Source organism: Panthera pardus, unplaced genomic scaffold, assembly GCF_024362965.1.
Source record: "Panthera pardus isolate Hobbes unplaced genomic scaffold, ASM2436296v1 HiC_scaffold_9, whole genome shotgun sequence".
NCBI classification, from domain to species: domain Eukaryota; kingdom Metazoa; phylum Chordata; class Mammalia; order Carnivora; family Felidae; genus Panthera; species Panthera pardus.
Window position 1 is genome coordinate 1455386 of NW_026527024.1, and position 13976 is coordinate 1469361.

Below are 13976 nucleotides of genomic sequence, written 5' to 3' on the forward strand. Positions count from 1 at the left end.
CCTTCAGCTTCCAGTCATCCCTACACACTCTGCTTCCCAGAATCTCTCTAGGCCTGTGATGGATGGCTGGTGCTTATCAATCATTGCTCCTATGGCGTGTGGGGGCAGGGCAGCACATATGTCTGTTGTTCTGGTCCAGCCTGAGTCTTAAGCATGGCCTGTGCACCTGGGCCTGGGGATGTGGACTTTCTCAGTAGGTCTGACTGTACTAGGGTTCTCAAGAAAACAGAAACAGGTGGAAAGATACCAATATCTATACCTACCTATCTCTATCTATCTCTCTATCTCTCTATGGATGTAGATATATATGTATATCTATAGATATTGGTATCTTTCCACATTTGCACTTTGTAACTGGCATCTAATCATATCCTACCTTATACTTCCACTAGCTCCTAGGAATATACACACAATAATGTGCAGTATTTATTATTGTGAATAATACCTGTGGAGTATGTATGAGTGTGAAATGTATCTGTTTATGAAATCTTTTTTTTTAATTTTGAGTATTTACTATTACTAAAAGTTTCCTCTTGGATTTGATGATTCTGTATCACAGTTTTATGGAATGTAACCTACAAAGTGGTTTCATCATATTATTTCATCATACACGAAAGCTATCAAGATGAACATTAATGTGATCATGTCAGTAAAGAAACGGAACCCCTTTCGGCCCCACGTCTTGGAGCAGGTGCATAGGGATGGCTCTGAGACAGACACAAGTGCCGGGCCACGAGCCACACCCTGCTCTCTCCGCTACTCCTTCTAACACGCCCTCGCGATGTCCCAAGTAGGGCTTTTTACCCGTGGGTGTCGAAGCTGTCTTTTGATTCAAGCATACATTTCCGTATGCGAATTTAAAAGCCATAATACTTATATTTATTTTAAATCCCATTTCTATATGCAAACAAGACAGAAACAAACAACAATTGGAGGGAGTGTGTGGACACATGTGCACGAGACAATGAGAAATGAAAGAATGACGGGTTAAAGTCAGCCCCACAGTGCGTGCTCGTGAAACGCGGCCCTGGAGGCAGAGCTGGGGACAGCGGCCGTCCCCCATCCCCGCCCCCCTCCCTGCTGCCCTGCGGGTTCCCGAGTTGCAGGGTTACCGAAGGGATCCCGCATGGCTCAGAGACCCCATGTGAGCCCCGCAGGGCTGCTGAGGACCCTAAAGACGGAGATTAATGGCGGACTTCCGCCCAGCGGCACTTCACCGAGCCCAACTCACTGCAAGGGCCATCAGGGCCCTCAGGCCTCCTGACCACAGCTCACCACAACCCTGAAGTCCAACCTGCCACTCCCACTCTGGCGCCCCAGGAACTAGTGGCATGGCGGGCCCTTCTAATCCAGGTGGAACTGGGATGGCCCTAGGTGTCCCCCACCTTCTCCATGTGGAGCTGCACCCCCCCTCCCGCCAACATCACCTTCCTTCCAGCCCCTGAACCCTGGGCCAGGTGAGTAGGTGCCTCCTGTTGCATCCACACCTCCGGACTAGAGCATGGCTGATTTGAAGAGAGGAGCCAACTTCCTTGAAAGTGTTTTGTCACATTCTGACAGAGCAATAAGGAAACCCTGTGGGTTTGGTTACACAACCTAAGGATGTCATCTGATTTTCTAATGATGTGGCAGTCAAGCACTTTCATGGGCTGGCCTTCCCCCATTGAACTCCATGGGACCACCATAGCAGTGGAATGTCGGGGTCTGAGGCTTTCCACCAGTGCACCTGTGGCTCCCTCTTTCTCCATTGTGTGAGACGACCTCTGGGATTTGTTTTGTTTAGTTTTGTTTAGTTTGTTTGTTTTGTTTTTTTGCATAGTAATCCATTTGAGAAGCACAATGAAGACATTCCCCAAATTTCGACTTCACTTTGGAAAGACATCAGCCATAATAAATGCTAGAAACTTGGGAACTGTGTTATTTTCACTATAGTTATTTCTCTTTTTTGGCAGTAAATTATTGTAAAGGAAATAAACCGATATTTCAGAAGTAAACATTAATATGTATGACCCTGACATCACTTTCACCGGTGATAATAAAACATCCAAGGGTCACAAAGGGCCAGATCTAGCTGGGTATGAGAGCTAGGACAGTATTAAGGAGGGTCAGTGTCTGCCTTGGGTGAATGTTTGTGTCCCCCCGCAAGTTTCATATATTGAAAATTTCGTGCCCAAGAGGATGGTTTTAGGAGCTGGGGCCTTTGGAAGGTGAGTCAGTCAAGAGGGTAGATCCCATATGAGTGAGAATTGTGCCCTTCTACAAGAGGCCCCAGAAAGCTGACTCATCCCTTCCACCATGTGAGGACACAGCCAGAAGTCAGCAGTCTGCAACCCAGAGAGGTCTCTCACCAGATCCTGACTGAAATCACATCTCCATCTTGGACCTCCAACCTCTAGAACCATGGGGAAAACTCTTCTTCTATTTATAAGTGGCCCAGTCTGTGCTTTTTTTAATTTTATTTTTTATTTTTTAATATGAAATTTATTGTCAAACTGGTTTCCATACAACACCTGGTGCTCATCCCAACATGTGCCCTCCACAATGCCCATCTCCCCCTGCGTCCCTCCCACGCCACATCAACCCTCAGTTTATTGTCAGTTTTCAAGAGTATCTATTGGTTTGGCTCCCTCCGTCTCTAACGGTTTTTTTTTTCCTTCCCCTCCCCCATGGTCTTCTGTTAAGTTTCTCAGGATCCAGATAAGAGTGAAAACATATGGTATCTATCTTTCTCTGTATGACTTATTTCACTTAGCATAACACTCTCCAGTTCAATCTGCGTTGCTACAAAAGGCCATATTTCATTCTTTCTCATTGCCAAGTAGTATTCCATTGTGTATATGAGACACAATTTCTTTATCCATTCAGCAGCTGATGGACATTTAGGCTCTTTCCATAATTTGGCTACTGTTGAAAGTGCTGGTATAAACATTGGGGTACAAGTGCCGCTATGCATCAGCACTCCTGTACCCCTTGGGTAAATTCCTAGCAGTGCTATTGGGGGTCATAGGGTAGTTCTATTTTTAATTTTTTGAGGAACCTCCAGTTTTCCGGAGCAGCAGCACCAGTTTGCGTTCCCACCAACAGTGCAAGTGGGTTCCTGTTTCTCCACATCCTCTCCAGCATCTATAGCCTCTTGATTTGTTCATTTTAGCCATTCTGACTGGCATGAGGTGGTATCTCAGGGTGGTTTTGATCTGTATTTCCCTGATGAGGAGTGATGTTGAGCATCTTTTCATGTGCCTGTTGGCCATCTGGATGTCTTCTTTAGAGAAGTGTCTGTTCATGTTTCCTCCCCATTTCTTCACTGGATTATTTGTTTTTCAGGTGTGGAGTTTGGTGAGTTCTTTATAGATATTGGATACTAGCCATTTGTCTCATATGTCATTTGCAAACATCGTTTCCCATTCTGTTGGTTGCCTTTTAGTTTTGTTGCTTGTTTCCTTTGCAGTGCAGAAGCTTTTTATCTTCATGAGGCCCCAAAAGTTCATTTTTGCTTTTAATTCCCTTGCCTTTGGAGATGTGTCATGTAAGAAATTGCTGCGGCTGAGGTCAGAGAGGTTATTTCCTGCTTTCTCCTCTAGGGTTTTGATGGTTTCCTGTCTCACATTCCGGTCATTTATCCATTTTGAGTTTATTTTTGTGAATGGTGTACGAAAGTGGTCTCGTTTCATTCATCTGCATGTTGCTGTCCAGTTCTCCCAGCATCATTTGTTAAAGATACTTTTTTTCCATTGGGTATTCTTTCCTGCTTTGTCAAAGATTAGTTGGCTATACTTTTGTGGGTCCAATTCTGGAGTCTCTATTCTATTCAATTGGTCTATGTGTCTATTTTTGGGTCAATACCATGCGGTCTTGGTGATTACAGCTTTGTAGTAGAGGCTAAAGTCTGGGATTGTGATGCCTCCCGCTTTGGTCTTCTTCTTCAATATTACTTTGGCTATTCAGGGTCTTTTGTGGTTCCATACACATTTTAGGATTGCTTGTTCTAGCTTCAAGAAGAATGCTGGTGCAATTTTGATTGGGATTGCATTGAATGTGTAGATAGCCTTGGGTAGTAATGACATTTTAACAATATTCATTCTTCCAATCCATGAGCATGGAATGTTTTTCCATTTCTTTGTATCTTCTTCAATTTCCTTCATAAGCTTTTTGTAGTTTTCAGCATCCAGATCTTACGTCTTTGGTTAGGTTTATTCCTAGGTATTTTATGCTTCTTGGTGCAATTGTGAATGGGATCAGTTTCTTTATTTGTCTTTCTGTGGCTCCATTATTGGTGTATAAGAATGCAACTGATTTCTGTACATTGATTTTGTATCCTGCGACTTTGCTGAATTCATGTATCAGTTCTAGCAGATTTTTGGTGGAATCTATCAGGTTTTCCATGTATAATATCATGTCATCTGCAAAAAGTGAAAGCTTGACTTCATCTTTGCCAGTTTTGTTGCCTTTGATTTCCTTTTGTTGTCTGATTGCTGATGATAGAACTTCCAACACCATGGTAAACACAGCGGTGAGGGTGGACATCCCTGTCATGTTCCTGATCTCAATCCCTCAGAAATACAAGCAATTCTCAGGGAATACCATGAAAAATTATATGCCAACAAATTGGACAACCTGGAAGAAATGGACAAATTCCTAAGCACCCACACACTTCCAAAACTCAAACAGGAAGAAATAAAAAATTTGATCAGTTATCAAAAATCTCCCAACAACTAAGAGTCCTGTACCACATGGTTTCTCTGGGGAATTCTACCAGACATTTAAAGCAGAGATAATACCTATCCTTCTCAAGCTGTTCCAAAAAATAGAAGGGGAAGGAAAACTTCTAGACTCATCCTACGAAGCCAACGTTACTTTGATTCCTAAACCAGACAGATACCCAGCAAAAAAAAGAGAACTACAGGCCAATATCCCTGATGAAAATGGATGCAAAAATTCTCAGTAAGATACTAGTAAATCAAATTCAACAGCATATAAAAAGAATTATTCACCATAATCAAGTGGGATTCATTCCTGGGCGGCAGGACTGCTTCAACATATGCAAATCAATCAGTGTGATACATCACATTAATAAAAGAAAAGAAAAGAACCATGTGATCCTGTCAATCAATGCAGAAAAACCATTTGACAAAATTCAGCATCCTTTCTTAATAAAAACCCTGGAGAAAGCTGGGATAGAAGGAACATAGTTAAACATCATAAAGGCCATTTATGAAAATCCCATAGCTAATATCATCCTCAATGGGGAAAAACTGAGAGCTTTCCCGTTGTTTTTTTTTAATAGCAACTCAAGCTGACTAAGACAGTGGCTACGTTTTCATAAATGCTCACACACACAGAAATGTTTGCTTCCCTTTGCCATGAATCCACTTTCTACAACACACTACCAGTCATTTCACTATTTTTTCAAGAAAGAAAAATTCATCCAAACTACTAAAATGAATTAAGGACATTTGAAAGTTAACCACATTTATTTGAATAGTGTACATATAGTCAAAAGTGACGTCGAAACGCTAAAAGTCAACTTGAGCCTTTGCAAAGTCGATACAGTATCCAAGGTGTCCTGAGTCATTAAGACTCCCAGTCTGAAACTCCAGGCTTCCTTTGAAATTGGTTTTAAGTCTCCCTCAGCGCCTTGTACCCAGCCCCTTTACCCGCCAGGCTCCCCGCGTTTGGAAGGGCAGCGCCTTCAATCTGGGTCTGGGGACCCACCACGGGAAAAGCAGCAGGACAGGTAACAGTTCCCCCCCCAGGAGCTGGGGCGCCCGCCGCCACCCCTGCCGCGGGCCTCCAGCCAGCGCCGCCCCGGCCCCCGCCCCAGACCGCGGGCCGCCAGCCGCGCGGCCACCAGGCGGAGCGTGTCCTCCGGACGCGCGTGGCGCCGGTCCCACGCCAGGCCGTACACGTCGTCGGTGAAGGGCGCGCCGTCGTGCTCCAGCGCCAGCCGCTCCACCAGCGCCAGCAGCTCGCCCACCTGCGCATCGCGCTCGGCGCCCGCCGCCCGGTTGTCCAGGGCGCACACGCGGCCGCCGCACTCGGCCACCAGGGCCCGCAGCGCGCGGTTGTCGGTGGCGCGCACGTAGTCGTGCAGCGAGCCCCCCTCCAGGTCCTCCCGGCGCGTGAAGACGAGCACGGCGCGCGCCAGGACGCCGGCGCCGAACAGCTCGCGGACGCCGCGCGCCGCCTCCTCGTCCTGGGCGGTGAAGCGGCCCAGCTGCGTGACCAGCAGCAGCGCGTGCGGCCCGGGCGCCGAGAGCAGGTAGCAGTTGGCCCGCTCGGTGCAGTCCGGGTCCGCGTGCCGGCCTTGGGCGGTGAAGAGGTCGGGGGTGTCGGTGACCTCCACGCGCCACCCGGCCCAGCTCCGGCTCCCCAGGGCGCAGCTTCTGGTCACCGGGGTGGTCGCGAGCCTGGACGGGAAGAGCCTGTGGCCCAGGATGCTGTTGCCCGTGGCGCTCTTGCCCACTCCGGTCCTGCCGGCCAGGATGAGCCTGAGCCTGCGCTCCTGCGCGACCGGCTGCTGCTGGTCGTCCGGGTCCTGGGAACCTGTGAGGACAGAGTAGGCGTGGGCCGCCGGCTTGAGAGCGCGCGTCCCGCTCCACCGGGGCTCCGGGGTGCCTCCTGAGGGAGGAGGGCAAGGATGCCTCCCGCTTCTGCTTGTCCAACAGGCCTTTCCCAGGCGCTCTGGTTAGAGCTTGTGCGACTCCGGGGGCATCTTTAGCCACCTTTCTTCCATCTTTGGCTCCAGTGCGTGCACCTGCCCCCCAGTCCATGCTCCGGCACCGGGTGCACACTGCTCTGGAGGGTCCCCCTCGACGGTCGCAGGCCATGACTTCAGCTGACATTACCTCTGGTCGTCCGCACTTTGCAGAGCTGCTCCGTGCTCGACGACTTCCCAGGCCTCTGCCAGACTTCTCCCAGGGGCCATCCCAGCGAGGAGATGCGGGAGGGCACAGAAGGCCTGGGAGTGAAGGGCTGTCTGGAGTCCCAGACACCCCGGGTTGGAATCACAGCCCCGCATGTGCCAGCTGTGGAACCTTGGGCGAGTTTAGTCTAAGCTTTCAAGGTCTTCTGCATAATGGGAGGGGTGACAGAGAGTTGTGTCTCCCAGGGTTGCTCAGAGTATTAGATGACAGGATCTCTTTCCTTCTTCCCTTCCTCCCTTCCCCTTCTCCTCCCTCTTCTCTCTAGTAAACCTGCTTCCAGTAAGACACAGTTAACCCTCCATCCTTGTTCACGGACACAGTCTACCTGGTAAACCGTGTTCCCTCTAGTCCATGATCTCAACCCTCCACATCTTCCGTGGGGATCGAGTAGATGTATTGTCCTCATTGTACCCTTTGGGACCCAAGCCACAGTCTGGTCAAGGCACTTAATATCCTACAGTAGGTCAGGGGCAGAGGTCCAGCAAAAATGCAAAGCTGGGGCTCTAGCTGTTTCACCCCAGCATGGGGATATGTCTGGGATTTGTCTCTGCTCAGTCTTTTTTTTTTTTTTTTTTTTTTTTAATGTTTATTTATTTTTGAGAGAGACAGACAGAGACAGAATGCGAGTGGGTTGGGACAGAGAGAGAGGGTGACGAATCTGAAACAGGCTCCAGGCTCTGAGCTGTCAGCACAGAGCCCAACGTGGGGCTCGAACTCACGAGCTGCGAGATCATGACCTGAGCTGAAGTCAGACGCTCAACCGACTGGGCCACCCAGGTGCCCCAATGTCTCTGTTCAGTCTTGAGTTAGCCCATGGCCTTGGGACCAAGAGCTGACGCCTAGCTGACTTGCCTATGGGCAAGTACATACTGAGATCAGTTCTTACCATAGGCATTCTCTTCATCTCTGGTCATCTTGCGTCCTCCCATGCCCACCTGAAAGAGTTCCAAACACAACCTGTTAGTTCCTTCATTCCTTCAATCATTCGTTCGTTTATCGAATAGGTATAACTACCTGAGGTGGCTCAGGCAAGGTCCAAAGAGCTGGTGACATCCCAATGAAAGGTCATGCTTCCTGCCCTTCCCTGAACATCAGAATTTGGGGAGGAACCCCGGAAGGACCTGGTTGGTGTTGGAACCAAACCATGAGAACCTTTGGTGAGCCTCGTTGGTCCTTTCAGGGACCCTGAATGCAAATGACAGAGTGGAAGTGATAACCCATCCTCTGTGTCAGTGAGTGAGCCTTAGCTGAGAATTTCCCAGGTAATTTATGTCAGTGGCATTAACTGTAGGCGCAAAGTTTTCCCAGAAGATTCCACAGCCAGGGGAGACTTTGGAAAACCCTGAGAATCAGAAATTCTGCTCAGTGACTTGGGGAGCAACCTTAGGGCAGTTGGCCGGGGATGGGCGGGGGTGGGGGTGGGGGGACAAGAAGAGAGTTTGCAGTTTGCTTTTGAAAATTGGGAAAGATACCTATCTCCCATGCTGATCTGAAGAACCTGTGATCTGCTCTCCGAAGACCAAAGAATTTGGCTTGTGTCATTTGTGTAAATATGACCTGTGTGCTGGAGAGATGGGACACTCCCTTCCGGCTCCTGGTGTTCCTGCCCCGAATCTGAGGCCTCTCAAACTAAGCGATGACCCCAAGTCCGGCAGGATTTACTACAGATAGCCACTCAGTGATGCAGTCTGCTTGATCTCATGAGGACCTGGTCACAAGGGCGCAGCTCTGCTCTGTCTGCTTCGCCAACCCTGTGTCCCAATCACTCCCCTTCTGGGTCAGTTGCTCAGCAGAGGAGAGGTTTCAGGGCCTTTCCAGCCCACCTGTGCGCTCACCCCCATGACCACTCATTCTCTCCCATGTTTCTGTCTGAGTCCTGTCTGTGCTCTGCCATCCATTTCAAATGCTACCTCTTCATGGCAACACCTGGCTACTGTGGGTGACCGTGCTGTGTCCCATGGGCAACACACAAGGACAAGCAAAGGGAAAGGTTGATTGATAACTTGTCTCTGACCAGTTAGATGACAGGTTTGTCTTCTGCGTAGCGCCCCGTTCAGTTCCCCAAAGCCCTTGGTAAAGTTGATCCCACAGGTCTTAGGTGAGTAGTGATCTTGTGTGTAAAAATTAGCAAACTCCCATAACTGACTGCACAGCAGAACTGAAGAAGCAGCCGGAAGATTCAGTGCAAAGAACAAGAATTTAGGTAAAGCAAGAAGTCCTTATCGATGACGGAACTGACCAAGTGTGCTCTAGGAAATCCACTGGACTCCTGGCCCCTATGGGACTTCCCAAAGGTTTGCAATGGTTTGGGATGGGATTTGAAAAATTTTTCCAGAGTTTCTGAGAGCTGACATCTGGGGTTTAGAGGCTTGGAGTCATTGACTGATGTAGAACATGGAGACTCCTAGCATCATAAATGTCATTGGATATTATGTATTCCCCAGCTTCCTGAACCTGCTGCCTTTTGGAGGTATCTATGGGAGTCTTTAAAATATATATTTGACATTTTGTTTCATAGATGTGTACTTTAAGAAGAAAAAAAGCGGTGCCTTTGTGGCTCAGTCTAAGTCTCTGACTCTTAATTTTGGTTCAGCTCATGATCTCATGGTTTGTGGGTTTGAGCCCCTCATCAGGCTCTGTGCTGATAGCACAGAGCCTGCTTCGGATTCTCTCTCTTTCTTCTTCATGTGTGCCTCCCCTGCTCACATGTCTGTCTCAAAAACAAAGAAACAAACAAATAAATAAATAATAAACTTAAAAAACGGTATCTCTCCCCCTCCTCCTGAGGGATTTCTTTTAAAAAAAATGTTTTTTTTTTACTGTTTACTTATTTTCTTGAGAGACGGTGAGACAGCGCACGAGCAGGGAAGGGTCAGAGAGAGAGAGGGAGACGAAGAATCCAAAGCAGGCTCCAGGCATTGAACTGACAACACAGAATCCATCCCAGGGCTCAAAGCTTAATGGACCAAGCCACCGAGGCACCCTCCCCAACCCCCTGAGTGATTCTAATGCATTGGGTCCCTGCTCTGAGTTTCTGAGCTATTCATCCTGTCCAAGCCCTTCATTCATAGCCAGTGTGTGGGGATGAAGCTGACTCCCAGTGCACAGAGCCCTGGGCAGCCAGGGTGGGGGAGGGATGTGCAAGGACACACAAGCACGTGTACTGCAGAGGTCTGAAGACCATGTTCATAACTCTTGCTGGCTCCTGCAAGTCCCTGGGGGTGCACAGGGCTGAGGAGGTGGAGGGTGTGAGTGGGGTTCGGCTCACAGACACGATTTCCACTCTGCGATGTGTTCTGAGGTTAGACTCACTTGTTTGTCCTCAGAAATGTCTCTCTCCTTGGCTGCACATGCCCTCAGAGGGAGTGTCTGCAGCCTTCTCCAGCGTGCTCAGCCCTGGCAGTGCTTCCAGCAAACACCTTTCTGACCAGGTGAGGAGCGGGGCAGGACGAAGTACGTAGTCCCAAGTAAAAGTGTGCGCACTCCACGGCTGGAGAAGATGCTTACCATTTGTTCTTCACTTGCTTGTTCTGAAACTCAGAGCTCCCTGAAAAGCCTGCAAGGGTGAAGTTATTCTTTCTAGATCCCGCTCCCCTTCCTGGGAGGTAGCAGAATGCAGGCGCCCACTCAGTGAGCTGCAACCAGGCCCTGAATTCCTTAGAGCCCCCCTGCCCCCCTCCACTTCGTCCACTCCCCCCTGCCCCAGGTGGCTCCCTTCCTCCCCGTGTGTGCTCACCTTCCAGCAGAAGTGGTGACAGGCTCTGCTGTTGGCTGCAGAAAACCGGGACCTGGTGCTGTGCCTTGGGTTGTGAGTACAGAGGCTGTTCCTGCCAGCACAGCACAAGGAGGAAGTCTCAGAGCCCAGGGAGGGAGGGCCCAGTGGTGCCGATTTAAAGGGACAGGACATGGGCCAGGTGGGCCAGTGAGTGGTGCCTTTGCGTTCTTTTCACTGCGCAACACACCCCCTGTTTGGGACTGTGATGATCCTTTCCGAAGATCACTGTGGCACCACATCTTGTTCCCGGGAGGGGCTGTTACCTCAGTGAAGGGCAGTTTAGATTTCTGAGGCCTGTTCTCAGTTTTGGCCTCTGCCCACTACTCTTATGTCCAGTTGCCTTTTGCTTTTTGGGTGTTTTCCTAGAAAATGGCCTCTTGAGAGTCTCCTTCCCCAGGAATCAGGGAGGAATCCTTGGCTGGACATCAGTGTGGACAAGGCCACCAAATGGTCCTCTCTGCCATCTCCTCATTCCTAAAGAAAAAGAGGTCTTTTCAGCTATTAAAGGTCAGACAGCAGGAAGAGGATGGAATTTTCATAGGACTTAGTCTAGCCTCAAGTTGGTATCTCTGACCCAAGTGTCTGTTTCTCCTCTCAGGAGGTCATGAGAGGAAAATAGCCATGAGTAAAATAGCCAGACTTTGTGTGGAGAGAAGGCTACAACAGTGTATGGTGCTATGTGCCCTGGACCTGGTTTGTTCTGGAATCAACTCTGTGATCTTGCCTAGCTCACTTACAGTTTCTGGAGTCACCTCTCCCCGTGTGTAGTGAGGGCTTTCACTTAACCTGAACCTAATACTCTGGGGCCTGATTTTTAGCCAGTCTTGCCAGTTCATTCTCTCTAGTGAAGATACCTAACCCATGGCCCTCCACCTTATCCCCCCACACCCTATCCAGCTTTATGGAGATATAATTGAAATGTAACACTGTAATTTGAAAGGGTGCAATGTGTTGATTTGATACACTCTATATTGCAAAATAATTGCCACCATAATATTATTAGGTAACACCTGCATCACATCACATATTTACCATTACTCTTTTTTTGAGTGAGAACATTTAAGATCATCTACTCTGTTAGTAACACTTAAGGTATGATACAGTGGTAATGAGCTATAGTCACTGTGCTGCACGTTAGATCCCCAGAACATATTCATCTTATAACTGGAACTTTGTACTCTTTGACCAATGTCTCCCCATCCCCCCATCCCCAAGACCCTGGTCACCACTGTTCTACTCTCCATTTCTATCAGTTTGGCTTTTTAAAATTCCACATAAGGGTGATATCATACAGTATTTGTTTTTCTCTGTTCGACCTGTTTCGCTTACGATAATGCCCTCAAGTTCGACCCTGTTGTTGCAAATGACAAGATGTTCCTCTTTCTTTTCACAGAACAATATATATATATACCCATAGATGGACCTTTAGGTTGCTTTGACATCTTGGCTATTGTGAACAATGCTGCAGGGAGCTTGTGAGTGCAGATCTTTCTTTGAGATCTTGCTTTCCTTTCTTTGGATAAATACCCAGAAGTGGGATTGCCGGATCATGTGTAATGCTACGTATAATTTTTGGAGGACCGTCCATACTGTTTTCCACAGTGGCTGCACCAATTTGCGTCCCATGCACAGTGCACAAGGCTTCCCTTTTCTCCACATCCTCCCTAACACTTGTTACCTCTTGTCTTCTTGATGATAGCCATTCTAACAGGTGTGAGGGGACACCTTACTGTGGTTTTGATTTGCAATTCTCCTGATGATGGTGATACTGAGCACATATCCATGCACCTCTGTGCCACCTGTGTGTCCTCTTTGGGAAAATGCCTGTTTACTTCCTCTGTCCTTTTTAAATAAATTGCTCGGGTTTTGCTATTAATTATGTGAGTTCTGTATGTATTTTGGGTATTAACCCTTTATCAAATATACGATTTGCAAATACTTTCTCCCATTCAGTGGACTGCCTTTTTGTATTGTTGATGGTTTCCTTTGCCAGGCAGAAGCGTATTAGTTGGATGTAATCTCACTTGATCATTTTATCTTTCGCTGCCTTTGCTTTTGTGGTCAAATCCAAAAAATTATTGCCAAGACTGATGTAAAGGAGCTTACCCCCTGTTATACTCTAGGATTTCAAGTCTCTTAGATTTATTGAGGCTCATTTTATGGCCTATTGGTCATATTTAGGAGAACGTTCTCTGTGTACCTGAACAGAATGCATAATCTACTTCGTTGGGTAATGTGCTGTAATGTTAGGTCTGGTTGGTTTATCTGTGGGTCACATCTTCTGTTTCTGTTTTGACCTTCTGATTAGCTGTGGTACGCGTTGGTCAACGTGGACATTGAAGTCTACAGCTTGTTGTTGAATTGTCTATTTCTCCTTGACGCCCGTTATTTTTTGCTTCCTGTGTTTTGGGGCTCAATTGTGAAGTTCATGTGTGTTTGTAATTATTACATCTTCAAAATCACTGAATCTTTGTTCTAGCCATTCAAATCTATCGTTGAGCTCCACTAGTAAAATTTTCATTTCACTCATACTTTTCTGCTGCAGAATTTCTATTTTGTTGTTTAAAAAAGCAATTTCTGTATTCTTATGGACACACAGACAGCAGCAAATCAAGGCCTAGAAAGGCAGAAAGGGAATCAGTATCCAGATTCACTACACGATGTTACCTAAAATACCCAGTTCTTAACAACACCTGTAAGATGTACAACGAAACAGGAAGGTGTGACCCATATACTGGAAAAACTCAGGCCACAGGAATTGCCTGGCAGAGGCCCTGGATATTGGATTCAGAGACAGGGCTTCCAAAGAGCAGTTCTAAGCATGTTGAAAGAACTGAAGGAAATCAGTGTGAAAACTCCCACCACTGGTACCATACTTGATGAAAGACTGAGAGCTTTGCCTCTGTGATCAGAGATAAGACAAGGATATCTGCTCTGGCGCTTCACTGCAACTTTGTGCAGGGGGTTTGCATGTTTGGCTGGACTCTCCTGGTGAAGCCTGCTTCCCCTGCAGGGTGAAACCTTTGGTGTCTCTCCTCAGAGGGTGCAGCCTGGGCCTGCAGAGTCCCGGGAGTTGACAGTTGTCTAGCCCCACTCTGTGCGTCTTTCCCTAACCACTCTGTCTGTCCATACTATACCCGGTGGTTAAACCCACTGACCTCCAGCTGATTCCTCCCAAGATACTGTTCTCTTGCTGGAAGGCTGAGAGGACAGGGAGCCCCAGCTTCTCAGCCACACCTCCCAGAATGCAGTTTCCTTCCAGAGAAGCTGAGTGTGTG

At 47.8% G+C, this 13976-nt stretch overlaps 1 protein-coding gene across 1 annotated transcript; it reads right to left on the reverse strand.

Annotated features, from left to right (window-relative positions):
* Positions 1 to 5452: 5452 nt before the first annotated feature.
* Positions 5453 to 10836, reverse strand: LOC109261371 (GTPase IMAP family member 1-like). The gene is given in 4 exon segments (XM_019439923.2): positions 5453 to 5785; positions 5788 to 6543; positions 7810 to 7858; positions 10660 to 10836. Coding segments are annotated over 4 exon segments (1134 nt in total). The 5' UTR covers positions 10831 to 10836; the 3' UTR covers positions 5453 to 5627.
* Positions 10837 to 13976: the final 3140 nt, after the last annotated feature.